At 38.1% G+C, this 19113-nt stretch overlaps 1 protein-coding gene across 3 annotated transcripts in view; it reads left to right on the top strand.

Moving 5' to 3' along the window:
* Window positions 1-5421: 5421 nt before the first annotated feature.
* The window catches only part of Uimc1 (ubiquitin interaction motif containing 1), a 122875-nt gene continuing 109183 nt past the window's right edge, over window positions 5422-19113 (top strand). For 2 of the 3 annotated variants that reach the window (XM_077797080.1, XM_077797086.1), the window contains exon 1: window positions 5422-6139. In XM_077797080.1, the coding sequence (XP_077653206.1) occupies window positions 5797-6139 (343 nt within the window). In that variant the 5' untranslated portion in view covers window positions 5422-5796. Of the gene's footprint in view, window positions 6253-19113 lie in introns of all 3 variants that reach the window. The other variant, XM_077797083.1, reaches the window with a different exon arrangement.

The raw sequence follows: 19113 nt of genomic DNA on the forward strand, positions 1-19113 counted from the left end.
TTCAGTCAAGAGTCTTAGATAGGGTTTAATAAAGTGGAAGTATGATCAGAGATGCATCTCCAAGAGAGGAAATGACCTGGGTTTTTCCACAGGGCAAACTTTTGTATTTGGTCTGGGAACCTCTCTCTTCATGAGAGGTTCATGTATGTTTTCATTACAGTGATTTCCCCCCATGGCTTAGTGATCTAGTGCCAATTTTGCTGTGGTAGGTTATTTTTATAGCATAGACCATAACCATTTTATCCAGATTGTCAGGGAGCTGTTTGACTGTAAGAAGAGGGGCCCTGAATGGAGTAAAGCCAGTTAGGTGCTTCCCAGGAGTGGAGCCTGGATTTCCTTTCCCCACCTTACTTGTTCAAGTCTATATAGCTATCTAATATTGAGACAGGGAAAAAGGCCAGGCAACAGTGCAGGTAAGAATGATGAGGGTCTGGTAATAAGAAAATTGGCTGATGCCTATCTTTCAAGTCAGGCAGTCAACATGGGTAAAATAATGAGGGTCAAGAGAGTGATGATTGTTTTTCAAAGAAAGAACAAAGGTTTGCTGATGGTTATTTTTTCAAGAAAAAATTAAAAAAAAAACCTCCCATGTTCGAACGAATAGATAGGGAAGAAAGAAAATACAATGATTAATGGAAGATAGAAGTTCTGAGGGCTATAAAAAAGGCAAGTTGCATCCTTCCCATGGGCTTTCTGCTCTGAAGTCCCATCCTCTCTGGAGAAGTCTGTCTCTACCACTTTCTTAAATAAAGCTTGATTGTCATGCCGGGTGCGGTGGTGCTTGCCTGTAATCCTAGTGGTTTGGGAAGCTAAGGCAGGAGGATTGCAGGGTCAAGGCTAGCCTCAACAACTGAGTGAGGTCCTCAGCAACTCAGTGAGACGCTCTCTAAATAAAATACAAAAAAGGGCTGAGGATGTGGCTCATGGTTTCATTCTTCAACTCCTTGGAATAGGAACTTGGTCCTGATCATCAATAAGACTGGTATCAATATCTACTTTTATTTATTTATTTTTGCTATCCAGGTCTGAACCCAGGGATGCTCTACCACTGAGCCACATTCCCAGTCAAGGATGGCTTTGTACCTTAAATATGGGATTCCTAAGTTCAAAGGTGTGAACACAGTAAATGTATGAATTTGCAGTCCTCCTGCCTCCGTTGCTGGGAGTACAGCCTGCATCACCACACTGGTCCATATCATTACTTTGATGATATCTTTGACAATGATTAAAGTGTTGTCCAAGTTTCTCCACTGAGAAGATGCAATTTTCCTTTTGTAACTAATAAGCATCTTGTGAGACAATTCTTTGAAAGTATGTAAATTTGTTAGTTATCCACCTTGTATCCACAAGTTTTAGCATTCATTGACAACGCTTGAATTTATTATTACTCTAATTGTTGCCAAGTTGTGGTTTTTTAAATATCATTCTTTCCACATTTTTAGTTGACATTCTACCTGATGGAAGGGATGTCCTTTATTTTTATTTATTTATTTATTTTTGAGAGAGAGAGAGAGAGAGAAGTTTTTTTTTATATTTATTTTTCAGTTTTCGGGGGACACAACATCTTTATTTTATTTTATGTGGTGCTGAGGATGGAACCCAGCGCCCTGCACATGCCAGGCAAGGGCACTACCGCTTGAGCCACATCCCCAACCCCCGAGAGAGAAGTTTTTAATATTTATTTTTTAGTTTTTTGGCAGACACAACATCTTTGTTGGTATGTGGTGCTGAGGATCGAACCCATGCCACACGCATGCCAGGAGAGCGCGCCACCGCCTGAGCCACATCCCCAGCCCCTGTCCTTTATTTTTTTTACATCAACATAGACTTATAGGACACTATTTCACTTGAGTTATGCTCCATGACTATCATTATTTGCTTTTCAAATTGTACCATAGAAACTCCTTGATGACGCCTTTGTGCAATTTTTACAAGGTCTCATCCTTCCTTCTGTGAATGTTTTGTTTTCTTCATTTTTATTTATTTTTCCTTTTTCCTGTACTGGGCATTGAACATAGTACGTAATAGGCAAGCACTCTACTGCACTATACCCCTAGCCCTTTTTATTTTATTTTGAGACAGAATCTCATTAAATTGCCCAAGCTGGCCTCATGCTTTCACCTAGGAAGTAGCTTGGATTATAGGAATGTGCCACTGTACTTGCATCTTTTGAATACTTCTGTACTCTCTTATACAAGTCTCATCCTGTACTTTTCCTAGAGAGGCAACTATATTTCTGAGGAGCTCTTTTTCTTTATAGTAGAGAATGTTTAAAAACCAAGGTCTGGGTGGCGACCACGATGGTGCATTCCTGTAATACCAGCTCCTCCAGAGGCTGAGGCAAGAGGATTCAAGTTTGAGGGCCTGTTTACGCAATTCAGTGAGACTCTGTCTCAAAATAAAAATAAAAAGGATTTAAGATGTATCTCAGTTATAGGACACCCTTGGGTTCAATCTCTGCTACCACTAAATAAATAAATACCAAGATCTGGAGCAAAGTTCAAGGTGTTTTCTTTGTTACTGGGATGTCATTGCTTCTAGGCTCTCTCAATAGGTATAACACATATTTGTATGTATGCATTTATTTTTTCCTCTTCACTGTGCATTTTGTTTTGTTTTCCCCACTTTTCCCTTATTTAGTGTGGTTATGTTATTCATTTAGAATATAATTGGTTTGTTTTTGTATGTCATTCTTAAAAAAATATTTATTTATTTATTTTTTTAGGTGTAGATGGACACTACACAATGCCTTTATTTTTATGTGGTGCTGAGGATCGAATCCAGGTCCCGCTCGTGCGAGGCGAGCACTCTACCATTGAGCCATAATCCCAGCCTTCTGTATGCTGTTTATAGGCTCCCATTCTTGAGGATTTTATTTTTTAGCATATGGAAACAGAAACATGATTCCCAAACTAGAACCATACAAAAAATTATTAATGTAGTAGAATGATTCCCCTCCATAAATTTTTTATCCCATTTCAATCATTACTAGTTCTACTTTTTTTGTGTGTGTGTGTGTGTGGGGGATGTTACCCAGGGTCTCACATATGTTTGGTTAACGCTTTTCCCACCATTCTTTCTATCTGCCTCCTAGGAGATAACTAATGCATAGTTTCTAATTTGTCCTTTGTATGTGCGTGTGTGATTTTTGTTTGTTTTTCTGATGCTATACATTACTTCTGCATAATATTCCATTAATTGGATATTCCAATCCAAATTGAGGTTATTTCCAGTCCTAGTGCTCAGAAAGGAAGCCAGTGGTATTTATTTATTTATTTATTTATTATTTTTGTGTTTTTATAACCTAGTCTTGAAAATCACATCCTACTACTTCTGCTTTATAATATTCAGAAGTAAGTCATTAATTATAGCTCATACTCAATGAGAAGGATTATAACAAGTGTGACTGCCTTGAGGGGGGATCACTGAGTTCTTAGAGGCTTGCACACCATAGTTTAGCTCTCCTCAGGGTTATAGAATAACTGCCACCATTCATAGCACATCAGCATTCTTCCTTAAAGTTAGTGCTCTAAAAGGATCATTCTGGCTCTACTTGAAAACTTTTCTGACCCTTCCCACAATTCAATTCTATTCAATTAAATTCACAGTTATAGAGTCCTTGCTTTTGGCCAGGCTTTTTCCTGCTTTCTAAGGTTACATGGACCATGTTTTCAGAAAGATCACAAGTCTTACAGAAGACATAGACACATTAAACAAATAATTATAACATACCATGGGAGATTGAATGTCTCAGCAACTGAGGAAGCAAGCAGGAGAAATGAACCTCCTCGGGTTAGAGAAGGCAGAGGAAGAAATGACTAAGCTGGATCTGGAGGATGGGATGGTAGATGAGTCGGGGGTATAGGGCAGGATATTTCAGAATTTAAATGTTCTAGAAAAGTTCTGAGAATAATGTACTTATGTCCTATTAGTCAACTGTTAACAATTTGTTATGTTTATTTTGGGTTTATTTATTTTTGGTGCTGGGAATCCAAACCAGGTGCTAGCACATGCTAAACATACTCTCTACCACTAAACCCAGCCCTAGGTTTTTCTTTTCTAAAAGAAATCTGATATCTATCTTTTTTTAAAAAATTCTTTTTAGTTGGACATAATATCTTTATTCTTGTTTATTTTATTATTTTATTTATTTATTTTAAAGTATTTATTTTTTAGTTTTCGGGGGACACAACATCTTTGTATGTGGTGCTAAGGGTCGAACCCGCGCCGCACGCATGCCAGGCGAGCGCACTACCGCTTGAGCCACATCCCCAGCCCCTGATATCTATCTTAAGTACCTTTTGTTCCCCCTTCTTTGCTTCCTCCTTTACCATCTTCATATCATTATACCATTACCATAATGTGAATTCATCCATCCATCCATCATCCATCTCTATACTTTTGTTTTTTTTCCACAAATTATGAACCACAAAATATGTAACTCCCCCACTTTTTTTTTTTTTTTTTTGGTGCCAGGAATTGAACCTATGGATGTTAAACCACTTAGCTGCATCCCCAACCTTCCTTCCTTCCTTCCTTTCTTCCTTCCTTCCTTCCTTTCTTTCTTTCTTTCTTTCTTTCTTTCTTTCTTTCTTTCTTTCTTTCTTATTTTTTGAGACAGGGTCTCACTAAGTTGCTTAGGCCTAAATTACTGAGGCTGGCCTCTAGTTTATTTAGTTATTTTTTTTAAAGAGAGAGAGAGAGAGAAATTTTTATATTTATTTTTTAGTTCTCTGCGGACACAACATCTTTCTTTGTATGTGGTGCTGAGGATCGAACCTGGGCCGCACGCGTGCCAGGCGAGGGCGCTACCGCTTGAGCCACATCCCCAGCCGCTGGCCTCTAGTTTATGATCATCCCACCTCCGCCTCCCGAGTTGATGTAATTACAGTCATGCCCCACCACACCCAGCTTCTTCCTGATTTCTAAGTCTACATAGGTCATTTCACAGTGCACATATTTGTTGGTATGTTGCTATTTCAATAACTCAGGTTGTTAGGAGCTATCAAATCTTATGTATAAGGCTGGGTGTGTGGTGCATGTTTATAATCCCAGTTGCATGGGAGGCTGAGGCAGGAGGATGGCAAGTTCAAAGCCAGCTTCAGCAATTTAGGGAGACCTGCCTCAAAATAAAAAATAAAAAACGGCTGGGGATGTGGTTAAGTGCTGGTGAGTTCAATTCCTGATACCAAAAAAAAAAAAAAAAAAAAAAAGTATAGGAATCATTTATTAGTTGTATTGTCTTATCATAAGAACATTTTTTCAAACTTCTTTCATCTACATATTATTTATTTATTTTCATCTGAATATTGGGCATTTCCTCTGTTCGCAGTTTTTTTTTTTTTGAACAAGGAAGCAGGTTTCTTGAAACATATCTTCTTTTGTATTCTTGAATAAATTTCTTTCTGTATATTCCTGGAAGTGAAATTGCTAGGTCGGCAAGCATTCAAATTATTTATTTACTTTTTAAAAATTTGAGACGGGGGTCTCGCTAAATGCCGAGACTGGTCTTGAACTCGTGGTCCTCCCGCCTCAGCCTCTCCAGTCGCTGGGATTACACACATGCGCCACCGCGCCCGGCAAAACAGGTATTTTCAATTCTATCAAGTCGAATTGTTCTCAAAAGTGGCGGTTTTAATCCTACACTTCCACCTGGTCGTCTTGAGTTTCGTTTCTGCGATTCCCTACCTCTACTGAAAGGATCAGACGGTGACACTTAACCACAGAGGAGATAGTAAGTAGTTATGTGAACGCAATAATTCGGATACCTCCAAATAAAGGGCAAGAGGCGGCTTGATGTTGCAGAGCCGACTTCGAATGATTCATGGAAGTGATTTGGGGGCCAAACGGCTACCGCTTGATTTCCTTTCAAACCACAGGGCCAGAGAGCGCACCAGAGGGGCCAGGACTGCCGCGTGCCCCGTTTCATGCAGTTGGTACATCCCGCGGCTTTCCCCTGTGGCCAGGTTGGTTGCGTCCACAGTCGCCCGCGCCTGCGCGGGTCTAGAGATCGCGTCTCAAGCTCGGGATGCCTCGGTTTGGCGCTCGCCCGACGTTCCCCAACTCTTGACGCGCTGCAGCCTCTCGCGACCCCCAGCGTCCCGAAGGAGGGGCTCTGCGGAGCGGCGCGCGCCGGCCGGTGAGTACCTGCCGCCTCCGCAGACCTTCAGCCCGCCCTCTTCCCGCCTCCTCCTTGGCTTCGGCGGGGCCACTGCCCACTTCTCACCCGCAGAGACGCTTCCCGACGCCGAGGTAGGCCGCTCCCCACGCCGCGGCGGGCCTTTCCCGACGCCGGTGGGCCCCTCCGAATGCTCTGGCCGGCCGCACCGGACTCTGGGGTGGACTGTTACTGCCCGTGAGCAAGGCCTCTTGGGATGGCCGGGTGGGCTTCCGCCCTGGGGTGCCTGGCCAGACCCCCTCACACCCGGACGGCGGCCTTCATCCTTCCGAGTATACACATCTCCACTTCTCGTTCATCTCCAAAAGACTCCGGGGTCTTTTTGCTCACATCGTACTCCCCGCCGCCGCCTCCCGCGACCTCTGCTGGAGTAGGGCGACTAGGCTCCTCCGCCGCCGCTGACTCCTTGCTCCTTTTTTCTCCCGTCAGGTTACTTTTGATTGTCATGTGATAACTTGTTCTACTAGTTCGTTGCCCAGAGTCCGCCCCCCCCCCCCCTTTGGAAACCTTATCATCACGTACCATTTACCCCCTCCAACAGAGCTGGTGTGATTCCCCTACATTCGATGGCAGGCACTATTTAAGCTTTTTACAAGCACGCATTTATGAAATAGACACCTTATGAAATAGGAAGACTTACAGCTTGTCAGTGATGGAACTGGAGTTGAATTCAGATAGCCTGACTCCAGTATTGCATTTAGTCACTAAATCATACCGAGACATCAGTAACACAGGAAAAAATGAAAAGATATGCTTCTCTATTTTTTTTTTTTCCTGTCATGGAAGGCTCTGCTTTTTAGTTGAATCAAGGAAAGCCCGTTTTTGGAATCAGAAGTAGTGAGTTTCAATTCCCAGTATAGTCATTTACCAGCGTAGCAACCGAGTAAGTTTCCTCACCCATTAAATAGCGGTATGGGTATCTACCAGTTAGTGGGAGGAATAACCACCATATGTGTTTGAAGTACCTAGAACAGTGTCCAAGGATTCAGTAAATGATAGCTTTAATTATTGCTCAAAGTGTGTTTAGATTCTGTTACACACTTGTCCTAAACTGAGGCTGACTATAAACTAGGAAACAAGGTATCAGGTGTTTGTGTGTGTATGTGTATAGATGTTCATTTTCCTTTTTCTCTTCCTAGTTACAGAAACAATCAAGCTCATTGTAACCAGTTGATAAAGAGCTTGATACTAAATTTCTTGAATACTGATTGGTTTAGGGGTGAGAGTCAGTCATTCATAAAGAATTGTTCTTAACGTCCCTACCCAACCCTTCCCCACAAGCTTTCAAAACTGTTTTGACAGGTTTAGTATCTAGAATGTCAGGATTTTAAATTATCTTGTCAGTGATTGTTCTTCAAATAGATCAGTATGATGGATGTGCTAAAAAAAATGACAAATAATATTCCAAATTGGGGATTTTCAAGGACACCACCAAAAATGTTACCTGTGAAACAGATGATTTATTGGGTCACCTTTCCTGTTTGTAAATTCTTCTAAGAGATATTTTATTCCTCACTGTTGTGATTAAGAAGTTGCTGTTTGCATCCAGACTTGATTCCTTTTTCATAAGCAGCTATTGGTAATTAATGCTATAGCCTCAGTTCAAGTAAGTGAAGATAAGCCATTATTTTGTGATCTCTTCATCTTTTTTTTTCCTTAAATGTTTATTTTTTAGTTTTAGGTGGACACATTATCTTTATTTTTATGTGGTGCTGAGGATAGAACCCAGTGCCTCATGCATACTAGGTGAGCGCTCTACCACTGAGCCACAACTCAGCCCTGAGCTCTTCATCTTGAAAGAAAAAAAAAGTAGTTGAACTGTATGCTGGCTTGCTTGTTTAAATTTGCCAGTCAGTGACCTTTTTTACTCTTAGAATTTCTGTGAAAATAGGAACTTAGTGTGGCTAAATCTCACAAAACATTGTAATTTTGGTATTTGAATTTGTGGGGTGCCTCTATTCTCTAATGCTTCTTATTGACCCCTTATTTGCTGTGATTCTTTGAAAACCCACATTAACTCCACAGTAGTTATGCTAGGGAGAAGGGTACTTATTTATATGCCTTTAAGAAATTATATGTATTTGGTGGTATAGCTACCCTTGCTATTAAAATTTGAGCATATTGGTTTAAATAACTCAGTGGTACAGGAAATGTTTAATAAGTTGGTAACGCTATACAAGATATTTTCCTAGAGCATTATGATTGCTCCAGTCTTCTCCCATACTAATCCCCACTTCTAAGTTCTGTTCATACTGTTATCTTAAATTTAAGCATATCTATAAGTTTTAGATTTTCCATGTAACTTTCTTTAGCTACATTCTTCTGTACCTTTAATTTTGTCCCTCTGTGCATTTATTTATTCAAGTGCTGGGGCTGGAGCTCAGGGCCTTGTACATACTAAGTACTTGTTCTACCACTCAGCTAAACCCCGCCACTTTTAAATAGAATTTAATAATTTAAATGTGTGCTTTATGGTAATCATGTATTCAGCAAATATTATTTATGTGTACATACCATGCATCAAGTAGCAGTTCTACTTAGAGGAGATTTAAAGGTAGTGGAATATTGGAGTCAGGAGCCAAAAGTGTAAGTGCCTTCTTTTGGGCAAGTTTGTGTGTGTGTGTTCCTTCGATCTTTTTTTGATACTGGAAATTGAGCCCAAGGCTTTGCACATGCTAGGCAGGTGCTCTACAATTGAGCTTCATTCCTACCCCTGGGGAAGTTACCTTTCTGAACCTATGTTTCCCTATAATAGTTAGATGTACTTTTCTTAGGATTAGTTGAAGTACTCACTTGTTGCATATATATTATTTTGTGGGGGTACTAGGGATTGAGTCCAGGGAGCTTTACCACTGAGCTACAATCTAAGTTCTTTTTATTTTTTAAAACAGTTCTTGCTAAATTGCTGAGGTTGGCCTGGAATTTGTAATCCTCCTACCTCAGCCTCCCAAGTGGCTGGGATTATATGCAAGTGCCACACCTATCTTACTATTTTTAAAAATTTTATTAAGGTATCAGTGACTTATAGTGAAGTGACTCAGTCTTAACTGTATGACTTGATGTGTACACCCATGTAATTACCACCCAAATCAAGATTTCCAGCACCTCAAGGCTTGTGCCCTTCCTACTTAATACAATTGGTAACTGATGTTCTGAGTTGGATCACCAGATGTTCATTTCTTCTAGACAGCTTTATTGAGGTATATTTTGTATATCATATAATTCACCCAATACCCTGTGCAATTTGATCACTTTTGATATATTCAGAGTTGTGTAGCCATTACTGCAATGAATTTTAGAACATTTCTTGTCCTTAAAAGAAACTCTACTACTCTTAGTCCCTCCACTCCAGCCTAAACAATCACTAATTTACTTTTTTTTTGGGGGGGGGGGGTACCAGGAATTGAACTCAGGGGTACTCAACTACTGAGCCATATCTTTAGCCCTATTTTGTATTTTATTTAGAGAAAGGGTCTTGCTGAATTGCTTAGGGCCTCGCTCAGTTTCTGAGGCTGGCTTTAAAATAGTGATCCTCCTGTCTCAGCCTCCTGAGCTGCTGGGATTACAGGTGTATGCCACTGTGCCCAGCTACTAATCTACTTTTTGACTTGATTGATTTCCTGATCTGGGTATTTCATACAAATGGAATCATAATATGTGTTCCTTTGGTTTTTTTTTTAACTTAGCATGTTTTTAAGCTTCATCTATATTGTATCATTCTTTTTTATTGTTGAATCATATTCCATTGTGTGTATATACCACATTTTGTTTATTTGTCAGTTGATGGATATTTAGATTTAGATTGCTTTCTTTTTGTGGTTCTTCTTATAACTAATGCTTCTATCAACATTTGTGTACAAGTTTTTACATAGGCATATGTTTTCATGTCGCATGGAAAAGAAATAAGTAGGAGTGGAATAGTTGAATGATATAGTATCTCTAATTTTAACTTACTGAGGAACTGTTAGATTTTTTCCAAAGTGACTGATCAGTAGTGTATGAAGGTTTCAAGTTTTCCCACATCCTCACCAACACTTGTTACTGTCTTTTTGAGTCTAGCCATCAAAGTAGGTGTGAAGTGGTGTCTTTTTTTTTTGAGGGGGGGGGAGGGAGAATTTTAATATTTATTTTTTAGTTTTCGGCGGACACAACATCTTTGTTTGTGGTGCTGAGGATCAAACCTGGGCCTCACGCATGCCAGGCAAGCTTGCTACTGCTTGAGCCACATCCCCAGCCCAAAGTGGTGTCTTATTGTGTTTTTGATATGCATTTCCCTCAGGGCTAGTGGCACTGAATATTCATTGTGAAAAATCTTTGGGGAACTCTCTATTTAGATCCTTTGGCTAATTTTTATTTAGTCTTTTTTTTTTTTCCGAGTTTTTTTATTATTGAGTTAGGTTAGGTGAGTTTTTTTATGTATTTAGATACAATTCCCTTATCAGATAGGTAATCTACAAAACAATATCTCCAGTTTTGTGGGCTTTTCTTTTACATTTTTACTTTCTTGATATTGTTCTGGTAAGCACTAAAGTTTTTAATTTTTTTTTTTTGTAGTTGTAGATGTATAGTGTATTAGTTAGGATTCTCTAGAGGAACAGAATCAACACAACGTAAATTATAAAAAGGGGACTTATTGGGTTGGCTTATTTGACCAGAAGCTGGATAGTCCACAATGGCTGTCTGCAGGCTGGAGAGCTGGAAGAACCAGTAGCTGTGTAGTCCAAGAGGCTGAAGCCCCAGAGCAAGAGGGATCAATGGTGCGACCTTAATCCGAGACTGAAGGCTTTTGGAGAATCCACTTTGGAAGAATGAAGAAGCAAGAGTTGGATATCCTCAGAGGATTGCGGCAAAAATCAAGAACCAGTTTAAGAAAACTGGAGCTTGCATCTGCTACTGCTTACTTGTTCTTCCAAATTTTATCCTATCCAAGCCATCATCCTATTGGATGGTGCCACCCATGTTTAGGAAAGGTCTCCATTTCAGCTGGCTATCCCACATGCCAGTCATTTCTAGACACACCTTCATCAACACAACCATAATCCCTGTAATCCTTGGTATACCTTAATCCAATCAAGTTGATGATTCAAATTGACCATTAAAGACAGCATGCCCTTATTTTATTTTTGTATGCAGTGCTAAGGATTACAGTTACATACTTACCTAGCATATAAATGTTTTGCCACTGAGCCACAGACCCAGCCCTAAAGTTTTTAATTAAAAAAAATTTTTTTTGTTTTGTAGTTGTTGATGGACAGAATGCCTTTCATTTATTTATTTTTATGTGGTGCCAAGGATCGAACCCAGTGCCCCACCAATGCCAGACAATTGGTGTACAACCCCAGCCCAAGTTTTTCATTTTTGATGTTCAATTTACCTATTTTATTATTTTATTGTTTGTGCTTATGATGTCATTTCTGAAATACAATTACTTAATTTCAGTTTGTTGGAGATTATACCTGCCTTTCTAAGAGTTTTCTAGGTTTAGTTTTTAAACTTAAGTTTTTTTTTTTTTTTTTTTTTTTTTTTTTTAGAGAGAGAGAGAGACACAGAGACAGAGAATTTTTAATATTTATTTTTTAGTTTTCGGTGGACACAACATCTTTGTTTGTATATGGTGCTGAGGATCGAACCTGGGCCGCACGCATACCAGGCAAGCGCGCTACCTCTTGAGACACATCCCCAGCCCCTAAACTTAAGTTTTTAATTGAACTAATTTTTGTATGGTAGGAGTCCAGTTTCATTCTTTTGCATCTGGTTAAGCAGTGTCCCAACATCATTGATTAAAATGACTATTCTTTGTCCATTGAGTGTTTGTGGTGGCCTTGTTGAAAATCAGTTGACTGTAAATGAGAGCATGGGTTTCTGGACTTTTAAATATATTCCTTTGATCCATTTATCTGTTCTTTTTTTTCATTTTTTAAGTTGTTGATAGAACTTTATTTATTTGTATGTGGTGCTAAGAATCAAACCCAGTGCCTCACTCATGCTAGACAAGCACTCCATCACTGAGTTACAAGCCCAGCCCCATATATCTGTTCTTATGCCAGTGCCACAAATTCTTGATCATGGTAGCTTTGCAATAGATTATGAAATTGGAAAGTATGGCTCAGGTGAGGCGAGTGCTCTATCGATGAGTCACAGCCCCAACCCCTATTTTGTCAATTTCCACAGAACAACCACCTGGGATTTATTGGGGATTGTGTTGAACCTGTTTATCTATTTGGAGAACATTGCCATCTGATACTAAGTCAAGTTTTGCACATCTATCACCATTGGCAATCTAATGCTGGGTTCACAAAATCTGACTATTCCAATAACTTAAGAAAACGACAAAAAAAGCACACAACCACACAGAAGTACCTTTTCAATAATCTGGGGACAGCTCTGAGACCTTAAGGGTCTTTGGAAAGAGAGGGAACCACTGGAATTCTTTATTCTTATATAGGGGACACACAAGGGGGAGGTTCCATTGAACATTCCATCCCCAAAAGGGCACAGGGGTAGGATTACAAAGGATCAGGTGAGTGTAACTCAACCCGAGGGTGATGCCTGTACTTGGAGCCACCTGCACTTGGAGCTACACCTTGCTATCTGAGCTGGGACAACGCCCAGTCTGTCCTAAATGTAGTAATTGGTCAGAGCCCCCTGCATCAGGACTTAAAGGTGTGCTCATCCAGGGCAGCTTCCAACATATCTTTTCTTATTAAAATGAAATGTCTAAGTATTGGGATTGCTTTCTTGTTTCATTTTCAGATTGTTTATTGCACATGTGTAGAAATAGTTTATTTTATTTTAATTTTTTTAAAGAGAGAAGATTTTTTAATAGTTATTTTTCAGTTTTCGATGGACACAACATCTTTATTTTTTTATTTTTATGTGGTGCTGAGGATGGAACCCAGTGGCCCTGTGTCTGCCAGGCGAGCGTGTTACTGCTTGAACCACATCCCCAGCCCCGAAATAGTTTATTTTTTTTATATTGATCTTGTGTGCTATAATATTGCTGAACTAATTTCTTAGTTTTAATCATTTTTAGTGGATTCCTTAGGTTTTTCTATATAAAAGATCATTGCTTATGAAAATATAATTTTACTTCTTTGTTTCAAATCTGGATTTTCAGGTCAGGCATGGTGGTGTATTCCTGTAATTCTAGTGGCTCCAGAGGCTGAGGCAGGAGGATTGCAAATTCAAAGGCAGCCTTAGCAATTTAGTGAGGCCCTAAGCAATTTAGTGAGACCCTATCTCATATTCTACAGTGTTCTCATTTCACCCAGAAATTTAGGCCTTAGTTTATTTTTTATTTTATTTTTCATATTTATTTATTTTTGGTACTAAGCACTTAGTCTAGGGGTACTTTACTCCTGAGCCATATCCCCAATCCTTTTTATTTTGAGACAAGTTCTTGCTGAGTTGCTTAGTGCTTTACCAAGTTGCTGAGGCTGACCTCAAAGTTGGTGATCCTCCTGCCTCAGCCTCCTGAGTCATTGGGATTACAGGTGTCTACCACCGTTAATTACTGGAAGAGAGTGTTTGATATAATATGTTATGTTTTGAAGTGTGACAATTTGAGATCAGTCCAAATAGCCTTGAAAATTCACCTTAATTTCCCTACTAAAGTCCACTAGATAAAGACAAGTACATATACATCAGAAAACCCAAAAGAACCCTGAAAAACAAACCAAAACAAAAACACTTGGGTTATAAATTCAACAAAACACGTCGTGTAGGACTTATAGACTAAAAACTACAAATACTGCAATATATTTTTAAGTTATAAAATGATCATGGGTTTTATAGAATGTTTGAGTAAAGGTGTAAAGCATCTGAATCCTACCAAGGTGAGGAAAGGTGAGTGGTTAAAACTGAAGAATATGGTACCATTTGTACAAAGTTGTGTATGTATTTTCCATTTTTTCTTGTAGTCTACTGTTTAGAAAACTATACTATTTGTGAATTAATATAAAATTAAATTTTTTAATCTAGAAAGTAAAAATATATCCTATTTGTTTTATGTAATGATAACTTGATAGATTCCATATATTTGCATTTCATGTTTGCTTTCTTTTCTCTTGTGAATTGATAGTATCTTAGTTTCTTTTTGCTTCAGTAATAAAATATCTTAGACTAGGTAGTTTATGAACAATAAAAATTTATTACTTATAGTTCTGAAGGCCAGAAAATCCCAAGAACAAGGCCCCAGCAGATTGGTGTCTAGTGAGGGCTTGCTGTCTGCCTTGATTTCTTATTGCATTCTTAAATGGGAGAAAGCAAAAGGGGCAAACAAGTTCTCTCAATCCTCTTTTATAAGGGCATTAATCTAATTCACATTCTCATTCTCATTCTACCTTCATGACCTATTTCTCTAAGGTTCTCCTCTTAATATCAACCAATTAGTGACTAGATTTCAATGCATGAATTTTGGCAGGATACATTCAAACCATAGCAGACAGTTTGTGTTTAATTATCAGCAAATGTTTACATGTGTTATAGTTATTTCTCAATTCTGTTATTTAAATACAGAAAAGTGGGTGTGTAGCTCAGTGGTACAGTGCTTGCCTAGTATATGCAAGTCCCTCAGTTTGATCCCTAGCACCACACACTGCAAAAAACGATATGTAGTTTAATTTTTTGATCTTTTCTGTGTGATTTCTTTTATTTCTTCAAGGCTTGTCATTTAAAAATATATATTAAGAACAGAAAAATAAGTGTATTTTTCCCCAAGACATCTGAAAGTCAAGCTCTCAAAGGTGATAGAGAAGATTCTCAGGTTATAAGAGAAAAGATACAAATAATTCATAAGAATGTCCCAATTCACCTGACAGCAGACTTCTCAGCAGAACTCTTACAGAAGAGGAGATAGTGGCATAAGGTTTTCACAGTACTGAAGGAAAAAAAAATATTGTCACCTGAGAATACTGTACTTAGCAAAGTTATCCTTTAGAAGTAAAGGAGAGATAAAGACATTCCCAGACAAATAAAAGCTGAGAGACTATATCTCCACCAGATCTGTCCTACAAGAAATATTAAAGTTCTTCAAACTAAATGAAAGGATGTTGATGAGTAAGAAAAAAACATGGAAGGGTATTAAATTTACTAATAAGAGTATTTATACAAACAAATCCAGAATGCTTTAATATCATAAGTATACTGTACAATTTATAACTTTAATGTGAAGTCTTAAAAGCAAAAAATGTATTAGTAGCTACATTAATGTGTTAGAAAATAGGCAATTATAGAAAGATATAAAATGGGATATCAAAAATTGAAAATATGAGGACTGGTGGATAGCTAAGTGGTAGACAATAGCCTAGCATGAATGAGGCCCACAGTTCAAGTCCCAGCACAGTAAAAAATATAAAAGATAAATTAAAAAAAATGCTGAGAGGAATGGAGGAGTACAAACGTAGCAAATGTAGAGTTTTCTTATTGGTATATTTTCTTTTGTTCCTTTTTCTGTCTTTAGGATCATGTTAAATTGCTGTCATTTCAGAATAACTTGCCCTAATCAAAGATTTTTTTGTTAGCTTTACTGATAACCATAAAGCAGAAATCTATAATAGAGAACTGAAAAATAATAAGCAAGGAGTCAAAACACACTATTACAGTAAGTCACTTAAACACAAAGGATAGACTATAAGGGGTATGTGACAGGAACTACAATGAAACTAGAAAATAAGTTACAAATGTCTATAGAAAGATCTTACTATCAATAATTATCTTGGGGCTGGGGATGTGTCTCAAGCGGTAGCGCGCTTGCCTGGCATGCGTGCGGCCCGGGTTCGATCCTCAGCACCACATACCAACAAAGATGTTGTGTCCGCCGAGAACTAAAAAATAAATATTAAAAAAAATTCTCTCTCTCTCTCTCTCTCCTCTCTCACTCTCTCTTTAAAAAAAATAATTATCTTGAATATAAATGGATTAAATTCTCTGATTAAAAGACAAAGAGTGACTGAATGGATAAAAAATAAAGACTCAACTCTATATTGCTTACAAGAAACTTGTTTTACCTCTAAGGACACACATAGACTTAAAGTGAAGGGATGGAATAAGATATTCCATGCAAATGAACACCAAAGGAAGCAAGAGCCAGGTGCGGTGGTGCTTGCCTATAATCCCAGTGATTTGGGAGGCTGAGACACAAGGATAGCAAGTTTGAGACCAGTCTCAGCAACTTAGCAAGAAACTTAATGAGACCTGTCTCCAAAAAATAAAAAATTAAATGGGTTGGGGATGTGGCTCAGTGGTTAAGTGCTCCTGGATTAAATCCCCACACCCTACCCCCAAAGGAAGCAGGAATAGCCATATTTATGTCAAATAAAATAGACTTTAAATCAAAAACAGCAAAAAGAGACAAGGAAGGTCCTTATATAATGATAAAAGGGGAAATAATTTTAAATATATATGTATCCAGTATTGAAGCACCCAGATATATAAAGCAAATATGTGTAGACCTAAATGGAGAGAGAGACTGTGTTACAATAATAGTTGGGAACTTTGACCCTTAATTTCAGCAATGGATAGATCATCTAGATGGAAAAGCAACAGAGAATCAGGAGAGTTAAGTTGTACCTTAGACCAAATGGATCTTAATGTTCTATCCAACAGCTGCTAAATGTAATTTTTTCTCAGTAACATGTAGAACATTCTCTAGGATAGACCTTATTATAGACCACAAAACAAGTTTCAACACATTTGATAAATTTGAAATACTGTTGAGATTCTTTTTTGGTTAGACATTAATAACAAGAAAAAATTTGAAAACTCTATAAATACATGGAAATTAAACAGCTTACTTTTGAACAACCAATGAATCAAGGAAAAAAATCAAGAAGGAAATTTGTGAAATACTTAGAATAAATGGAAGTGGAGATACAATATACTGAAACCTATAAGATAAAGCAAAGACAGTTTTAAGAGGGAAGTTTATAGGCATTAAATGTTATATCAAAAAACTGAAAGATCACAAATAAACAACTATCACTGTATCTCAAGGAACTAGAGAACCAAGAACAATCTAAACCTAAAATTAGTAGAAGGAAAGAATGAATGAACTGAGTTTTTTGAAAGGATAAACAAAATAAACCCTTAACTGACTAAGAAACAGAAGACTCAAATAAAATTACATGAAAAGGGAGATGTTACAACTGACAATACACAAATACAAAAAAATTTTAGATATTATTATGAAAATTGTATGCCAACAGTTTGATAATAGTTTGGATAGCCTAGTAGAAATGGATAGATTCCTAAATATTTAACACCTTATCAAGACTGAATCATGAAGAAATAGAAAACCTGAATGCATCATTAACAAGGAATGAGATTGAACCAGTAATAAAAGTCTGTCATCAAAGAAAAGCACAGGATCAGATGGATTCACTGCTGAATTCTACCAAACATAAGGAAGAATTAATATCAGTTTTTCTCAAGTTATTCCAAAAATAGAAGAGTAAGGAATGCTTCCAAGCACATTCTACAAGGTCAGCATTATCCTAATACCAAAACCAGATAAGAACACAACAAAAAAAAGAAATTGCTTGCCAATATCCTTGATGAATAAAGGACCCAAAATCTTCAACAAAGAACTAGCAAACTGAATCTGACAGCACATTAAGAAGATTGTTTGATGGGAGCAGTGATGTATGCCTGTTATCCCAGCACTCAGAAGACTGAGGTAGAAGGACTGACAGTTTGAGGTTAGCATCTGAAACTTAGTGCTTAGTGAGACTTTGTCTCAAAACTAAGTTAAAAGGGCTGGGGATGTAGCTCAGTGGTATGATGCACCTGAGTTAAATCCCAGCACTGAAAAAAAAAAAAAAAAGATTATTGTACATACCAAGTGGGATTCATCCTAGAGATGCAAGGATGGTTAATGTATGCAAGTCAATGAATACGAGACACCATAAAAACATAATGAAGTACGAAAAATATGATATATAATGTTAAACAAATTGGGTATAGAAGGGATGTATCACAAGGTGGCCACCACCTCACCAGCGTAATTTTTCCTGTTTAGTAGGGGATAAGCCACCTGAGAAAATAAAGTCTGAAATATTTAGTGAAGAAATAAGACAAAGCATTAGTTTTGAAAGGCATGGAGTGCCTAATAGGTCCAGCCCACAAAGGAGTTGGAGCTGAACAATTAAAAAATGGCTCCAGTGGTTTATTTAAGAGAGTACATCAAAGGCAGGGATAAGGTTTCAGGGTGGAGTCTTGCTTCATGGTGTCTTGCAGCCATGATTAGCATCTTGGGAAGCTGCACCCATCTCTGTGGCTACAGCAGGTCAGCCCATCTCCCGTGCTTTGTGGGACTTGGCAGAAGCTGAATAGAAATTCACATGTATCTGGGTGGTCTTAACCATAAGGATTACCACTGGAAGTTCCCACATACCAGATTTTCCTATTCACTGGCTGCTATGCTGGTTTGGTCCACACTTAGTCCATGGATGGCTCTTGACAGGAATGCACCTAAACATAATAAAGGTTATTTATAATAAGCCAACAGTTTTGTTTTCTGAAAGGTTAGATCTGAAACAAGACAAAAATGCCCACTTTCATCACTTTTATTCAACATATGCTTGCCAGAACAAGCAGTCAAGAAAAAGAAAGGGCATCCAAATTGGAAAAGAAGTCAAATTGTCACTTTTTTTTTTTTGGCTACTGGGGCATTGAACCCAGGAGAGCTCTAAATTGCTGAGGCTGGCCTTAAACTTGTGATCATCCTGCCTCAGTCTCCCAAGTGACCAGGTTATACACACATGCCACTGCACCAGCTACAAATTGTCACTATTTGCAGATGATATGATCTTATATTTAGAAAACCCCTAAAACTCCACTAAAAAACTATTAGAACTAATAAACGTACTCAACAAAATTGCAGGATACAAATCAGTGTATAAAAATCAGTAGCTTTTTTTATACACCAACAATTGTTG

This window comes from Urocitellus parryii, chromosome 1 (assembly GCF_045843805.1).
Source record: "Urocitellus parryii isolate mUroPar1 chromosome 1, mUroPar1.hap1, whole genome shotgun sequence".
In the NCBI taxonomy this organism is placed as follows: Eukaryota; Metazoa; Chordata; class Mammalia; order Rodentia; family Sciuridae; genus Urocitellus; species Urocitellus parryii.